The 17,146-nt window shown below is 39.9% G+C and overlaps 1 protein-coding gene across 1 annotated transcript in view; it reads right to left on the bottom strand.

The window, feature by feature from the left end:
- The window catches only part of TEKT4 (tektin 4), a 41,040-nt gene extending 24,245 nt beyond the window's left edge, over positions 1 to 16,795 (bottom strand). The window contains exon 1 of the mRNA XM_072600774.1: positions 15,970 to 16,795. Coding sequence (XP_072456875.1) covers positions 15,970 to 16,503 — 534 coding nt within the window. The 5' untranslated portion in view covers positions 16,504 to 16,795. The remainder of the gene's footprint in view (positions 1 to 15,969) is intronic.
- Positions 16,796 to 17,146: the final 351 nt, after the last annotated feature.

The raw sequence follows: 17,146 nt of genomic DNA, 5'->3' as shown, positions 1-17,146 counted from the left end.
AGTTGCCTATCACTGAGCAAACAATGAGAATAACAAACTACAGAGCTATCTAAAATGAATGTTGAGAAATGAAAAAGAAGAAACCTGAGCCCCAAAGAAAAGACAGGAAAAGATACGTCTCCCAATTACTTTTCAGAGGTGGTGGGTCTATGGGTATGGAATGCTACCATTCAATACTAGTCTTTTGATACATCGATTGGTTTTGCTGATATCCTCTTCCTCTTTTTTTTTCTAACACATCTTTGTCATAGAGGATGACTCTTTGGAAAGGGTGATACAGGGGGAAAGTGATGAAAACAAAAGATATCAATCAAAAATATTTTAAATTTAAAAGAAAATGAACTATCTCACTGGGTGGTTGAACAGAAAGTGCTTTGTAAATGATAAAGCTTATATAAATGTGAGCTATTCTTTGCTTTTGGATATGTTTGTTATCAAAGATTGAAGGAGCTGTCCCATGTTGGGCAGCTAGGTGGTGTCACTGATAGAGCTAACATTTGTAAAGGTACTTTGTGAAAGTAACAGCATTGTATCAAAGGTTGTTACTATGATAATTATACTAAATGTTTTCTTAGACTCCATCTCATACCAATGACAGGGGGATGAACGACTGAGGATTCAGATGTACCCCAAACTTTGAACCTGGCATTCTTCTCTAAGGATGAAAAGAAAACTGATCTGATGCAATTCAGATAAGTAGGAGATTGGATCTGAGATCATGGTTTTACTGATTGGTTTCCCACACTGGTGTCTGCTGTGTTTATTGGCTCAGTAATCAAGTAAGGCTAATACCTATGAGCATCTCTCACAATGGTAATAAAAGGGGAAAAAAGACCCAAGACTGATTCCATGGATGCCCCTCATGTTATCCCATGCTATGTCCCCTCAACCAATCTCTCCCCTACAAACACTCCTCTACCTCACGCCAGTGTCTGTTGCTTCTCATCCAAATTTTCTATCACTTTTATTGGGCTCACATCAATGCCATTTCCTTCTTCTGTCACCATTCATTATTGAAAGTAGCCTAACTTCTCTGGCTTTCAGTTTTCTGCTTTGAAAAATTCAGAAGTAAAATATCACATAGTTATAGCACTCTTTGCTCTCCAAGTCCTGTGATTCTATGATCTCACTTCAATGAACCAATTAACAAGCATTTATGAGCATCTACCATGGGTCAGGCACTGTATTATGCACCAGGGATACAAATGCAAGTGTGTTCTTGCCCACGCAGCCTAAAGTTGAAGCAACAAAGGAAGGATAACCCAAAAAGGGGGATTTTTTTTAAAAAAAAAAAAAAGTTAAATTAGCAAAAAGAGGAAGATCAAAGTAAGGACAGACTAACCTCATTTCTTTTTTTTTTTGGCTGGGTAATCGTAGATAGTCAGCTCAGGTGCCAAAGAAGCAATTGAGAAAATCTCTAATACTATCTTTATGAAAAGAATGACCGGGTTGAAAGCACAGTCATTCACGGTTTGATGGCAACTTTGAAGGCAGTCTTTTAGGACTGATCTGAAGATCTGTGCTTGGTCCTGTGCTTCTTATCACCTCTTATCAGTGATTTAATGACCTAGAAGACATCCTCATCAGACTTGGTAAGAAAAAAGTTAAAGTGGTTGTGGTGGTGGTGGTGGTCCTTCTTTCTCAAAGAGGACCAAAATGATATCACTGTGCTATAGTCAAGTTTCAATGTGTCCGACTGTGGTTGTTCAAATCAATAGCTTGGAATGCTCTACCAAAGAGCGGGCACAAATAGTCCATGTGAACATTTGGGGTGGATACTCTAAATTTGCACATCCTGTATTTCCTTTGAGTTGCTTCAATTCTGCTTTGCTCATAGAGCACAGCACCTTTTTTTATGTGGGCACACCATGCTTGAGTGGTCCTGTGCTGGTGACTTCCATGTCACATAATCAGTTCCAAAGTTCTTAAGAGAGACCTTGAAAGTGTCCTTGTATTGCTTCTTCTGACCACTATGTGAGCACTTGCCCTGTGTGAGTTCTCCATAGTCTTTTTGGCAAGCATACATTTTGCATTTGAATAATGTGGCCAGCTCATCAGAGTTGCACTCTCTAAAACAGTTTGAATGTTTGGCAGTTTAGTTCCAGTAAGGACTTCAGTGTCTGGTACCTTATCCTGCCAGGTGATCTTCAGAATCTCATTTCAAACGGAAGCGATTCAGTTTCCTGGCATGGCGCTGGCATACTGTTCAGGTTTCACAGGCATACAACAATGAGGTCAGCACAATGGCTCTGTAGACCTTCAGTTTGGTAGTCTAATATCTCTTCTCTTATGTACTTTCCTTTGGAGCCTCCCAAACATGAGTTAGCTCTGGTAATGCATGTATCAACCTCATTATCAATATGTGAGTCCCTGGAAAGTACACTACCAAGGCAAGTAAACTTATCCACAGCATATAAAACTTTAAAAAAGTTAAATTGAGGAACAGCTAAGTGTAAAGTCTTACACTTGGGTGAAAAACAAACTCTGAATCCAAGATAAGGGAGGCCTGGCTTCACAGCAATTCATCTATAAAGGATCTGTGGTTGTTGCAAGTTCAATATGAGCCATCGGTTTGATATGGCAGCTAAAGAAAGGAAATGTTCTCAGACTGCGTTTAAGGGAAGCATAGTGGTTATGAGAGGGATGCATTTTACAGTTCCTCTGTGCTCTGATCAGACCACATCTGGAGACTTGGGTTTCTTTTGGCGTGTTGCATTTTTGGAGGCAATTCAGCTTGTTCTCAACTAGAGAATATCCAGAAGAAGGCCATCAGAATGATGAAAAGCTATAACATCATAAAGATCAATTGAAGGAATAAAGTATGTTTAGAGTGGAGAAGAGAAGACTTGCAGGAGAACTCCATAGGTAACTGAGCATTTATAAAGTGTTTGTTATACATCAGTCTCTGCTAAACACTGGAGATCCATATACAAGCAAATGAGGTAGTCTCTGTCCTCGAGTTCCTTATATTCTAATCCAGAAAAACAATGCTTAAAGGGGAGAAGGCCTTCCTCAGTGGCATGGGGATCTAGACCCCAGAAAGATAAGGTAAAACCATCCTGTTTGAACTTAGGGATCCCTGGGTGGAGTCCAGTTTACCAGCGAGGAGGCGATGGTTGAGGTAGAGGTAGCATGACTGGCCTGAGTCAGGACAAGTGACGCTGTAACTCTCTTCAGGTATTTGAAGGTTGATAAAGAGAGAGAGAGAGAGAGAGAGAGAGAGAGAGAGAGAGAGAGAGAGAGAGAGAGAGAGAGAGAGAGAGAGAGAGAGAGAGAGAGAGAGAGAGAGACTTGTTCTACTGGACCCAGAAGAGTAATAGGGGCATGGATTTAAGCTGGATATAAGGAAATTTTCTTATAATTAGAATGGATAGCCTCAGGAGACAAAAGGTCCCCCCTTACATGCCAAAGCTGCCTGGATACTTATCAGGCGTGTTTTGTTCAAATCCGGCTTGGATCAGGTGGCCTTGGAAGCTGCTTCCAACTAGGAAATTCTCCAATGCTGTGAAACACACAGAAGGAGCGTAGTGCAAAGAGAAGTGTATTGCATCTGTAGTCAAAGGACCTTAGCCTTCATTTTGATTCCATAGTGTGGCACAGTGGGTAGACATGCTGAATATGGGGTAAGGAAGACCTGGCTTGATTCAAACACTAGTTATAATTCTGAATCTCAGTTTCCTCATCTATAAAATGGGGATGAGAACAGTTGCCTTATAGAGTTGTGAGAATTAAATGTATATATAGCACTGTGCAAAAATTAAAGTACTAATATACGTGCCAGTTATTATTAGGGCTTTGTACTAAAGTACTAATATAAAGAACTGATGTAAGTAAAGTACTAATATAAACGTCAGTTATTATTGTCATCATCATCACTATTTCCCAGCTATACAGTCGGAAGCTTATTCAGGGCTTCGGTTTCTTTCTCAGTCTAAGCAGTGCATACCATCACATGAGGCATGACAGGTCTGTGGGTTTTTCAAGGAGATTAGGAGAGAGAAGATGGCAAAGCACTAGGAGCCATCGGATGGTATTGCCTCCACCCTGACTTCTTGGGTCATCTCCTTTGGAGGGGACACTGATAGAAAGTAGTAGTGACCATTAACTTGGAAAAAGCCCAACTGACTTTATTCAAAGATGGAAATTCAGGACTGACATGAGGGCCTTGGACTGCCCATTTGCTCAAACCATGCTTCTCCTCTGCAGTTGAGACTCTCAGAGGGCTTAAATTTTCTGATGTGCAGCAACAGATGACTTCATATTTGTCCATTGGATGGGGGGGGGTGCTTTTTTACTCAGCTTCTGCCTGGCAGCAACTGAAAACTGTATTTTAGGCTGGGACATGAGCAAAACATTGATATTGGCCTGAAAAGGCTTCTTGGAAGGAGCTGGGTATGAGGATTTAATGTAACGTATCATCTGTCTCTGTGATTATGTTGACTAATGCTTCTGCTTTGTTTCACTTTTGATATTTTTCATTTTTTTTGGAGTGGCAGAGGGCTGGGACCTGGGAGATATATATATATATATATGTGTGTGTGTGTGTGTGTGTGTGTGTGTGTTTTTTCCTTATAGCAAGCTTCTTGGTGAGAAATTCACCCTACCAGTGCACACTGTATCTCATCTGCAACTGAGTGCCCCAGGCAACCTTTGATTTATTCTGATGAAATGATGATTATAATATGTCCTAGAGTTAGAGGTGAATCAATGAAGCACATAACTGGGAATGAGAAAGGAAAATGAACTTAGGTAGAATAAGGGCTAAGCTATGAGGTGATTGGGTAAATCCACACACTAAATCCTCAAATCAAGGGCTCTTGATTGTCCTTTTTACATGTCAAAGACTCTTTTGGAAACTTATGGACCCCTTCTCAGAATAAAATTTTGAATGCATAGAATAAAATACATAGGATTACAAGGGAAAATAATTATACTGAAATAAAAATATTTTTTTTTCCATTCAAGTTGTCTGCTGACTCCAGATTAAGAACTCTGTTTTACATTAAGGAGACAAACATGGTATCACTCACAAAGGTAGAGTTAACGACAGAGAGGTAGCCACCTCTCTGAGAGTCAGAGAGGCCTTAAGACCCCTGACTTTCACTCTGATACTATATGGTTCCTTTTACAGGTTCATGTGAAATATTCTTTGATAATCCTGTGTGTCCCACAGAATAAAATCAGACACATGAAGATGAACTAGGGGTCTGCTAATAACTATTTAACAACCTACTCTCAAAAAAATTTATACATGACACATTTTCTATATCACTTTCTTAATAATCAACTAACTTTCTAGATAAACAAAAGTTAATCAAACCATGATTTGCAACATTTATTGATTTCTGATGGAAATGCTGACACTGAAAATTTAACAATCGAGTCTTGAAAGCCAGTTTGAGCTGACTCCAACACACCTGTGACTGCAGACCTAGTATTCTAGCCACAACTCTTGCCAGCCACTCTCACCAATTTTTCCTTATGCCCACTGGAGAATGTGGCATTTTTATGACCTTTTAACCTGATACAAAGGAAATTACTTCCCCTAATTTAAGGAGGATACTGTAGGACTGACCAAAAAAAAAAAAAAAAGAGAAAAACCCACAAAACTTTAATTCTTCACTTTACTAAATAAGGAAAGAAGTAACATATAATGCCCTCTAAGTTTAGGGTAATTGAAGGGAGGTCCTAACAGCCAGAGCAATCAAAACTTGGCATGTTTCATTGCAAATTTATCCCTGGAAATGTTCAAGCTGAGGATGGATGACTAACTTTGGTGGATAATTTTGCAGAGGCAGTATAATATCACACAAAGAACATTGGCTTTAGAATCAATTATAAGATGTGAATTTAAGTTCTACTTCTGATACTTACTAAAGGTTGTCCTGATCATGCCCCTCTAAGTCTCAATTTCTTTATCTATAAAATGGGAATAATTCTTGTATCACCAACCTCAAGGTTATTATGAGAAAAGTGGTCTCAACTTCAGATTACTAGAAAGTCATAGGATACAGAGAGTGAAGGGACTTTAATAAAACAAGGGAGTTACACTTGATACTATGAAATTATCACAGAGAAATCTCTGCACTGAAGCTACTCTTGACAGTTGATAGGCCACTTTTCTCTGAGTCTCAGTTTTCCCCTGGGAAAGCTAAGGTATTGGACTCTCTGAGATCCTTTCTGGCTCTAATGATCTATTGCCCAAAAGACTAGCAATCCTCCAAGTGTATGGGTTTGGGATATGATCAGAGCAGTTCATAAAGGCTCTAGGAGAACTGATTGTTACATTTTCAGGGTAGAGCATTTTCACTCAGAAATTGGAAACCTACAAATCAAGGTTTGATTTACTGCTTTCTTGATTGCCTAGACTTAAGAAAGCCATGGAGAAAATGTTAATGAGAAGATTAAACTTAAAAGTGTGTCCTGCAATTTGGAGAGCCAGTTTACAAACACTTTCCTCAGAAGGGGGTACTTGGACATTAGTGTAGGAAGAGCTGTCTGGGTCTGCACTGGTTTAAGGTTTACTACCACAGTTGCATTGCTTTCATACTGTAACCTCTGGGAGTGCCTTTAATACTCCTCCCAACCCCAGCAAGTGTACCTGTCTGTGTAAGGTGCTAAATCCAGGAGCAGATTTTTTTCTTGGTCAAGTGGTCAGTGATTTTGCTGCATCTGTACATTAGGGTTCTCAGGGCTCCTCCAGAGGTATGCAATGTCACTTCCTTTGAAGTGAGAATGATAGTAGATCTCTCCTGACTACTTTAGGGGCTACACCTACCTTGTCTATGTAAGGGTAAAGGAAACCATTATCAGCCAGTTAAGTGATTTCAGGAGGGGACTTTGCACACAGTAGGCACTCAGTAAATGAGCAGATCTTCTCAAAAAATGTTTCAGATTTCAAGGCTGAGGCTATAACTTCTTTATACTACTCTGTATAGTTTTAACACCAACTGGGCTGGCACTGCCCCGATGATCCAGTACAGGCCGTAAATCCGTCACTAGGCCAGCTTTATACAAATGAGTCTCTGCTGTGGAGGCCCAACAGAAATATCCCTTCCATATAAAAGACTGAATGTTTGTGATTCACTTAAATTTATGGGGCTTGTTTTCTTGTGAGTCTTAAAGGAGATTAAATTGCTAGGTCACTCCCAGGGTTTGCAGGCTTTAGGCTCACGGAAGGAGTAGATTCCAACTTTGCTATCTTGAGAATCAGATAGAGAGCAGATTTATAATGGCTCCTCTTCATGCTCATGCTGTGTTCTTTTGAGGTTGGTATTATCATCCCCATTTTACAGATGAGGGGACTGAGGTTCATTAAAGAAAACAACTTGCCCAAATAACATAAACATTTGGTCCTTTGGTTGAAATTAGAGTTTATGTTCTTGTAGCAAGGACCACAAATACTCTGGTCTCAAAGACAGGGAATTTAGGGATTTCATAGAATTATAGGATTTTAGATTTAGAAGGTGCCTCAGTGGCTATCTATAGTAGTCTAGCTAATTACCTCTACAAAACCCTATGGGGGATAAAGGGCATCTCAATAAAAATTACTCTCATAGGATTATAGCTTTAGAGCAGGGAGAAACTCAGAGGCCATCTAAACCCATATGGAGTCAAGCTCCACAGTTTAAGAAGCACTGAAGGGGTCGCGAGTGGAAAAAAAAGTTTAAGAACTAAACCATCTAGTCTCCTAATTTTCCAGATCATTATTGATGATGATGACGACAGTGGCTCACATTCCTACAATAATAATATTAGTTTCTTGCTGATGAATCTCTTTTCCCACAATTTTTTATGAGAATATTCAGTAAAGCATGAAGAGATCATGATTCCATAGGGTGGTGGATGTGCCCAAACCAACGGAATCTGGTTCTTGTAGTCTTGAAGTAATAATGATATAACACTATTAGGTATAATCGTGGAGTGTCAAGTTGATTGACTGGTATTATATCTTTTTTTTCCCCTCTTCCCAGATAGATTAGGCAGAGCTGAATCCTTCCCAGGCCTTGCCTATTTCTTTGGGAGGTATTCAGGGCATGATCTTTTCTCTTCCATACTCCTTTCTGGAGCCAGTTTGAACTGACTCAAGAGAATTGATTGTGAAGTTTTCAGTGTGAGTATTTACACCTTGGAAATAAGCAAACATTATAAATCAGAGATTGTTTTATTGCTTTGTGGTTTGTTGAAGTCAAATAGAAATGGTCACATATTGACTTAGAAAACCACAACTTAATACTATCTATATCGCATTTCATTAAAAAAAAATTCTCAATTACATTTTAATTGGTTAGGGCTGTTTGGGGAATTTTTGATGTGTATTTGTGAGTTTGACAACTCTGGTCTAGATTTAAGAAAGTGATAGAGAAAACAGATAACTTGTGGGTAGGAAAAGGAATACGATCATTCCTCCCTTCTAGTTTATTCTTTCCCAGGCTGCGTCTTTCTTTTAAAATTCCTGTGTTTGGCTCTAGTCTCTCTTCCCCCCTTCTATCTTAAAGATCACAATGTTCTAAATCTTTCTTAGGGTTCTCAGGAAAAGACTTATCCCTCTGAATCTCAGAATGCCAGTCAGTTCTCAAATTAAAATAACAATAACTCACTCTCATTGTGCTTTCCAGCTTACAAATTATACCTTACTTTATAGCCAAGGAAAATGAGCCTTCTTGGAAAAACTAGGTGCCTCGCTGTATTATAAAATGATTCCACAAGGAGTCATGACTACATCAGCTGTTGGACTGAGTTAAAGGAAGCATAAGGACACTGTTAGAAATATGGTTCCTGCATTATCAAGGCTCAAAACTCAAGCAACAAAGGACAATTAAAGTCCATACTGTGTATTCAGCTCTGGTTATAGGTAAGCACAGACTGTGAGCTAGAGGAAATCAAAGGCATGGTCTGGGAATTGTTATGTTGGATCTGGAAAATAATCAGGAGCATTTGGATAAGAGGAGAAGAAAGGGAAGGGCATTTTACACTAGAGAACAACGTAAAGAATGAACTCGGCATGTCTAGAAGATGGTGGGGAAATGGACTAGGTATGACCTAAGGGTACATGAAGAGGAACAACTTGATATGAAGTTAGAATGGTGAATTGAGGCTTAGTTGTAAAAATCTTTGATTTCAAGACTGAGGACTTTTTATTTTCTCCTATGAGTGATCTGGCATCATTGAAAGATCTTATACATCAGAATAATATAGGATCACTAATGTAGGAGGAACCTAAGAAGTCATCTAGCCTAGCCCCCTTCATTTTTACAGATAAGGAAACTGAGGTCCAGAATAGTTAAGTGATTTGTCTAAGGTCACACAGTGATATGGATCAGAGGAAAAATGTTTACCCAAGTCCCTCTATTGAGAGAAGAGAAAGGGAGAAAAGAATATTCATCAAGTGTCTACAATGTGCCAGGCAACTGTGCTAATTGCTTCATACATATTATCTTCTAAGGTAGGGCTCTTTGGACAGTCCCACAGAGCTGTGTGTTAATAAGTACCTCTGGCAGCCTGTGTCAAGGGGAAGCAGAATGGGTTAGAAAAACCTGGGAAGACTTAGAGGATACTCATGCAAAGTGAAGTGAGCCGAACCAGGAGAACACTATGCACATCACCAGCGGTATTGAAGGAGGATCACCTGTGAAAGACTTAGCTGTTCTGATTAAGACAATACCAAAGGACCCATGAAGAAAAATGCCATCCACCTCCAGAGGGAGAACTGATGAATTCTGAATGCAGGTTGATGCATAACATTTTTTTTTAACTTTATCTTTGTTTAATTTTGTTTGCTTTTCTTTTGCAACATGACTAACATGGAAATATGTTTTGCATGACCTGCCACACACTTTATATATCTATATACATTATATATATTATATATAGATATATATATAATGGGCCTATATATATAATATGTGTATGTATGTGTATATGTATATATATATATGTATATATAAAATAGAAATTAAATTGCTTGCCTTCTCAAGGAGGGGAGAAAGTTGAGAGGGATGAAGAGAATTTAAAACTCACAATTTTTTTAAAAAGTTAAATTTTTTCCATATAATTGGCAAATATTTAATGAAATAAATTTAAAAATAATAATAAAAATAGTCAAGATGAAAGGATGCGTACACTGGGGATGAAGAGGGGAAAGTAGACAAGAGATGTCTTTTTTTGGGGGGGGAGTGGCAATTTTCGAGTGGCTTAAGTGACTTGCCCAGGGTCACACAGCTAGTAAGTGTCAAGTGTCTGAGGCCACATTTGAATTTGGTTCTTCCTGACTCCAGGGTTGGTGCATTATTCGCTGCTCCACCTAGGTGCCCCAATTATGAGACAAGTTGAAGAAAAAAATCACTGATCTTGGGAACAGGGTAAATAGAGGGCATGAAGGAGAAAGACTCATTAAATATGACTCTGAAGACTTTAGCCTAGAAGATCATAGCACATTAGTAGTGAAATAGTAGCTGTAAAGGGGAATCCAATTTGGGGAAAAGTATTGGGTTAGGAAAAATAAGTTTGATACAGCTGCTGTAAGAATCCAATTAGATAACATATAAAGTGTTTTGCAAACTTCAATGCACTAGATCAATGGTAGCTATTGTTACTACAGACACTCAAGATTCTTCCCTAGAGAAGCTAGGACATTGCTGCATAATCATCAGCAGATTTCTGCCTCTAACGACTAGCAGCTGAAGCTTCATTTCCATGTGTAATGGTGGGGACTTTGACGGAGTGTGCAGGGAGAAAAGGAGAGAATTTAGAACTCAAAGTTTTAAAAATCGATGTTCAACATTGTTCTTACATGTCATTGGGGGAAATAAAATACTAAGAATTTTGTTTAAATGGTGGGGACTTCACAGATGTTGAAAAATTACCGGCTTCGAGTCAAGGGCTTTGCACATAGTGATTCATCCTGGAGCAGCATTAATTTGGCTGTCTTGAGGCCATATTCAAGTCAGGGGCAGTATGAGAATGAAAAAAAAAAAAAGCCCTGGAATTGGAATAATAAGATCCAGGTTCAAATTCTGGCCCAGCAGATTTAGTACCTTTGTTACCTTGGGCAAATATTTGGACTTGAGCTTTGTCATTTGTAAAATGAGAAAATGAACTAAATGATTCCTAAAGTCCCTTCTAGTCTTTAATCGTTTAATTCCTTAGCCTTTTACTCGAAGCTAAGAAGAGTGAAAACAGGAAAAGGACAGAAGAAAAGACACTGACTTACTATCACTGATTCTTAAAGATGTTTAAAACAACAGGAAAGAAAGAAATGTGAATTTACTAAGTAACTACTATGCGCCAAGCACCTTACTAATTGCTTTTACAAATATTATCTCATTCGATCCTCACAACAACCCTGGGAGGTAGATGCAACTATTATCCCCATTTGGCAGATAAGGGAGTAGAGGCAGACAGAAGTTAAGTGACTTGCTCAGGGTCATGCAGCTAGTAAGCAAATGAAGCCAGATTTGAACTCAGGAAGATGACTCAGTGTGATGGGTTACATGCAAGAAATGTTTAAAAGTTTAGAAAACATATATAGACTGAAAAGAAGATGCTCTGGTCACAGGATGAGAATTAGGGCCAACAAATAGATGGCCTTAATGGAAAATTTCCTTCCAAATATTAAAAGGACCAAGGAAATGCCACCCAGCACCTTGGGTGGACCCTCCATTGAGAATTTATGAAAAGACATGAACAAGAAACTCCTAAAATCACAAGGCAACATTTAAGGTATCCATCAATGTAGAAAATAACCCATGTTGACATAATTATGGATAGATCAATGTGACAAAGTTATCTGTGACTCTCATTAAAGCAGTCTCCAATCATGACTTGAGGAGACTGATGGCAAAGCATTATCTTACTCCTATACGCCAAAAGTGGTAAAGATCATAGGCTTCAAATGAGGAATACATTTTCAGATATGGCTAATGTGTTCATTTGTTTTGTTTGATTGTATTTAATTGTTCCGTTAAGGTGGAGGTGATAAGGAGGGAATATGAAAAAGATGTAAAAGTATGATCCCAATAGTTTTTAACAAAATTTATTTTCTTAATCCTAGGGTCTCTATAAGGAATGTAGCCATCTTTTATCTGAACTTTCTGTTTCTTCCACTGCCTAATACAGTACTTCACATATTAGGTACTTAATTACTAAATACTGAATTGGATGGATTGATTTGCTTCATTTTAGCAGAGGAAAACACTCCATGGGTTTGCTAGGAGATGAGGAAGACTGAGAGAAGCTTTGCTGTAGGAGAGATATGGAATCTTCAAGGACTGAATATGACAGGGGCATCCTTGGACACGTTCCTGACTTATGGAGAATAAGGAGTCATAAAACATCAGTGCTGGGGTGAAACTAAGAGATTATCTAAATTAACCCACTCATTTCATACATGAAGAAACTGAATTTCAAGTTCAGTAGGTGACTTGGCCAAAGTTAGAGAATGAAATTCTAGTCTAGTTCAATGCCCATGGCATTAGGATGACATTCTATGTACCAGTACCTATGACCAGGGATAGCTCTAACTGTGGAAAATATAAATGGAAATATACACTGGATGAGATGATGAAAGCTGAAACCCTTTCTCCCTCGACTTTTCACTCTTTCCAACATTTAATGAGATGATGTTGTCTCATCAAATAAGATAATATTTGTAAAGCATCTGGCATACAGTAAAAGTTTAACAAACCTTCCTTTCTCTTCCTTTTTTTTCCTTTCCCTTACTATTGTCTTGGTACCTGAAATATTACTTTTAGAGTTTCATTCCTTTGAATCTTGGAGACTTTTTGGACTTTGATGGTTCCTAAAGAAATTAGACAGCTTTGGGGGAGGGAATACCTAAAAACTTATCAACCATCAAAGACAAACTCTACCCTGTGTCATAGTTCTTATTTCAGGCACAGGCTAACCCTGTCAATTTATTTTGGGAAGCCAGAGCTAGTATCTGATGATAGACTAAGATTCCAAGTTCAGGATCCTCTACTGGAAGTGGGCCTCTTCCTGACAAGCAGATAACCCAGGAGTCTGATGGAGAGAGGGTTTCTCTTTATTTGCTACAGAACCTCAGATTGATTCTGTCCCTTACAGAGCCACAGTGGCTGAAACATTCAGATTCTCCAGCCCCAGAGACCCTTATCATTCATCTCTTAGACTAAGGATAGAAATGAAGAAACTGCCTTGATGGTGTGATGGGGCCAGGGGGAAGGGCCAAACCTAAATTACATAAACTGGAATGGGTTGCAGATAGTGGTTGTGGATTCTGTTACCCTGGAAACCATGATCCAATCAAATGTACAAGCATCCTAAATTGTACAGCGAAGAGGATTTCCAGGTAACACACTCTCTGTGGGCCAAAAACACGGTGACAAATCCTATCAGATGAATGATAGAAAAGTATAGAGCAGGAAGACATTTTAAAGACCATCTCTGTTTTTTTAACCAAAGTGACAAGAACTCTGGGCCTGGGAGTCAGGACACTAGGTTTCACAACCCTTTCAGTTGGAAATTGATTATATGAATTTGGGTGCATCACTTCCACTCAGATCTCAGTTTCTTCCATCATATGATGAAAAGGTTGGAGTAGATCACATTGAAAGTTCCTTCCAGCTCTAACAGTCTGTGAATTAAGAAGATTCAAGGTAATGCCTATTTTTTTCTTCTTTGAACATCTAGCATAAAATGTTATTTACTATCCTTGTTCTGTGGGTATAAATGCCATTTCACCCCTAACTGAGCGTTTCATGAGGATACAGATCTACCTTTAAGGTCTGTTTTTCATCTCTCAACAACGTAGCTGAGCACATGGCTAGGCACACAGGAGAGCTCCTTTGTTACTTGAATTATTGTTTACATCATGTGACAGAGGGCTTTGGAGATCATTTCATAGTACTCAGAAGGAGGTTAAACTGGTTTATCCTGAAACATACTGCATAATGAATGTTAGAACAAGGATGGAAACCCAAATCTCCAGAATTCAATTCTCTCGTTCTCTCTATTATGCCATATTTCTTTCCCCAATATTCATCTGGATTGACTAGAAAAAATGTGTTTTCCAACAAAAAAGCAGCATTTTAAAGAGGAGGGAACTGAGGAATGGAATGAGAGTGACTTGTCTAAAGTTGCAGTAGGTATTGGTCCTAATATATATTTGAGTATAGAAACTAGGTGGCACAGTAGTTAGAGTGCTGAGTCTAGAGTTAGGAAGATGTCTCTTTATGAGTTCAATTCTGGCCTCAGGCATTTACTAGCTGTGTGACCCTGGACAGATCATTTCATCCTGTTTGCCACAGTTTCCTCATCTGTAAAATGAGCTAGAGAAGGAAATGGCAAAGTGTTTCAGTATGTCTGCCAAGAAAATCCCAAATCATAAATCTTACAAATGATAAGACATGACTGAAAAAGGACTCAATCACAAAAAGGGGTAGAAGAGATCTTAGTAGTCATAAAGTCTAACAATCTTATTGAGGGAATTGAGACTGAGTAGTTAAGTGACTTACCTAAGGTCACACAGGGAGTAAGCTGAGGATCGGGAATTTAAATGCATGTCTTCTATTAAGGGGAAGTGTATTCCTTGACTTCCCAAAAGGAAATTGGGGGAATAATGGGTGGTGGTTTGGTAGCAGCATGAGGTAGCACTAGGTGAATGAGGGTCAGGACACACTAAATGAAAGAAATGAGGCATCAGAGGAAAAAAGTTGAACTTCACGTGGTATTTAAGTGACCCTGAAACAGAATCTGGATTTTTACAATATAATGAATCAAGAACTTGTCAATTGTGTCCACCTCTCCTCCTCCCCACTCCCACTACTGGGATAGACACAGATAAGGATAGCTAGAGTCAAAGCCCAGAAGCAGAGAGACCCAGAATCTCATGCAGTTTACATATGTGTAGTAGATATAGGGAAAGTTAAAAGGAACCTTGAAAATTCTTGTTTATAAAACCCCTCATGGGGAAACTGCAGCCCAGTAGTGGGAAGTCACAGGAAGACAGCAGCCAAACCGGGGACAAGAATCCTGGTATCAGATGGAAGCAATGTGTGAACAAATAAGAAAGGGAAACCAACAGACCCAAAATCTGTGATGAGAAGAGTTCTAATCTTACCTCTTATGCTAACGTATGATCATAAGTCATTTAGCTTTCTAGGTTCCTTCTTGGTGAAGTGAGTGGCTTGGACTTGCTAAACTGCCTCTTTAAAAGGTCTTACTTGACCATTTGTCAGGCCCATATTCTGACCACATTCTCATTTTCCTCCACTCCTCCCCATACATTCAGGAGAGACACAAGGAGCTATATGTATCTGAACATAACAGAATGTTCAGTATACTAATTCTGGCCCCACCTTGTATTAACAAAAAACAATGTGAAATTGAGAAAATCATGGTGTGCTGTCCAGAGAATGAAATTTGGAGGCAGAGGGCCAAGATTCAAATCATTTATCTGCTATGTGCTACCAATGTGATTTTTGGGCAATTCCCTTCTCTTTTCCAGTCCTTAATTTCTTCATCTGTTAAAAGAAAGTGTTGGACTAGATCATCTTTAGGGTTTCATCTTCTAGAAATTCTGCTTTTATGTTCTGGACTTCTCTTTTCAGGCTGTATTCCCTTCCTATTTCCTCCACCCCTGTTGCTTCTAAAATCATAAATATAAGCTTAGCCCTGGCCCTTTCTGATAGGGAGAAGCTTGTTTTGGGTAAACGGAATCCTCCTGCCAATAGGTTTGCATTTTACAAAGTGCAACGTTATTTTCAAAAGTAATGAAAGTCTAAAGGCAGATGAGAGGGCATGGGTACCCTTACACAGGCTAGTCTACAGACACATGACCTTGGGACCCCCATTCACCACCATCATTGGTGTCCCACACTGTAACAGGCTGTGGTGAGGGAAGTACTTGGCAGCTTCCTCAGAAGTGGGGAAGTATGACCCATCCCTCTATTCTCCCCCCTTCCCCCACCAAGGGCTGAGGGGACTAAGCACCTTCAACAGCTCCGTGGCCACAGCATCCTTAACCATGTCTGGGGGTTGTCTTCTCTCCCGACTTTGCAGGTTGTCGCTGGCAATGCTGAACGGTACTTCGGTGGCGTCCAGCGCCCTTTCCAGCCTCAGTTTCTGCGCAAGCAGTAAGTCCGTTTCGTTGGAGAGGTCCTCAATCTTCCTCTGCAGCTCCGACTTCCAGAAATGTATGTCTTGTAGTCTCTCCCCTGTTTTCTTGTTGGTGTCCTGCTGCGTGCGCTCGCACAGGGTCTCTGTCTCGGCGGCCAGCTGCTTGGACTCATGCCGGTTGCGCTCTGAGTGGTCACAGTCGGCCAAGGACTCGTAGTAACGGTTGTAATTGTTCTGATACCACTCGTCTTCTAGGTACTTGGCTGAGCGGAAGCCGGCTGTGGCCAGCCCTGAGGAGCTGTAGGGCCCTGTGTTGCGTTCTATCTCATAGATCTTCTGGGGAAGGTCAGACACCTGCACTGTCTGCGGGGCAGGCTCCTGCGTGACCAGGACGTCGCTCTGTGACATTATCTCTGAAACAGGTGGCTCCCCTTAAGCCCGGGACCAGAGAGAAGTCTGGACTGGGCTGCCCTGCGAGCCTTTGACCAAAGCGACTTCTATCTCCTAGGAAACGGACGCAAACTTAAGGGCAGCGTCCTGTTGCTAGGTAACAGGGTTTCCCTTCCCACACACAAGTGCTAAAGGCCACTGTTACGGACTAGAGAGAGGGAAGACCACAGGTAGACTTGCTGTTTGTTCTTAAAGGGCCAAATAGTGATTGTCACATTATGAATGCTATGGTGTCTCTGGCTCTTTAATAATAGAGGGAGGTGGCAGGCAGTAGGGAGATCTTTTAGAAACTCCCTCTTCTCCAGACTCACTGTCAAATGGATCGAGCAAATCCAGGGATCGTCAAGAATAGCCAAGCTAAACTCTGGACACCAGCTTCCCTTTAAAGCACCACTCCGGCAGGTTCACCCTGCACTTTTGGTTCTGTGACTGAGGAGTAGGTCTCAGTCCTAACAGCAAACCACTGCTAGAATGGATAATGAGATTTCCTATAAAGGCCATTTCCAAAGCCAGTATATTATGCTTTTAGAACTTGTAAATTTTACACATTCAATAACATTCAGTAGTGATTAATCCCTACGAAAAGGCCCAGGTCAGTACT

This window comes from Notamacropus eugenii, chromosome 1 (genome assembly GCF_028372415.1).
Source record: "Notamacropus eugenii isolate mMacEug1 chromosome 1, mMacEug1.pri_v2, whole genome shotgun sequence".
Lineage (NCBI taxonomy): Eukaryota > Metazoa > Chordata > Mammalia > Diprotodontia > Macropodidae > Notamacropus > Notamacropus eugenii.
Note: the sequence above shows the minus strand (reverse complement) of the source record. Positions and strands in the feature narration are given on the sequence as shown.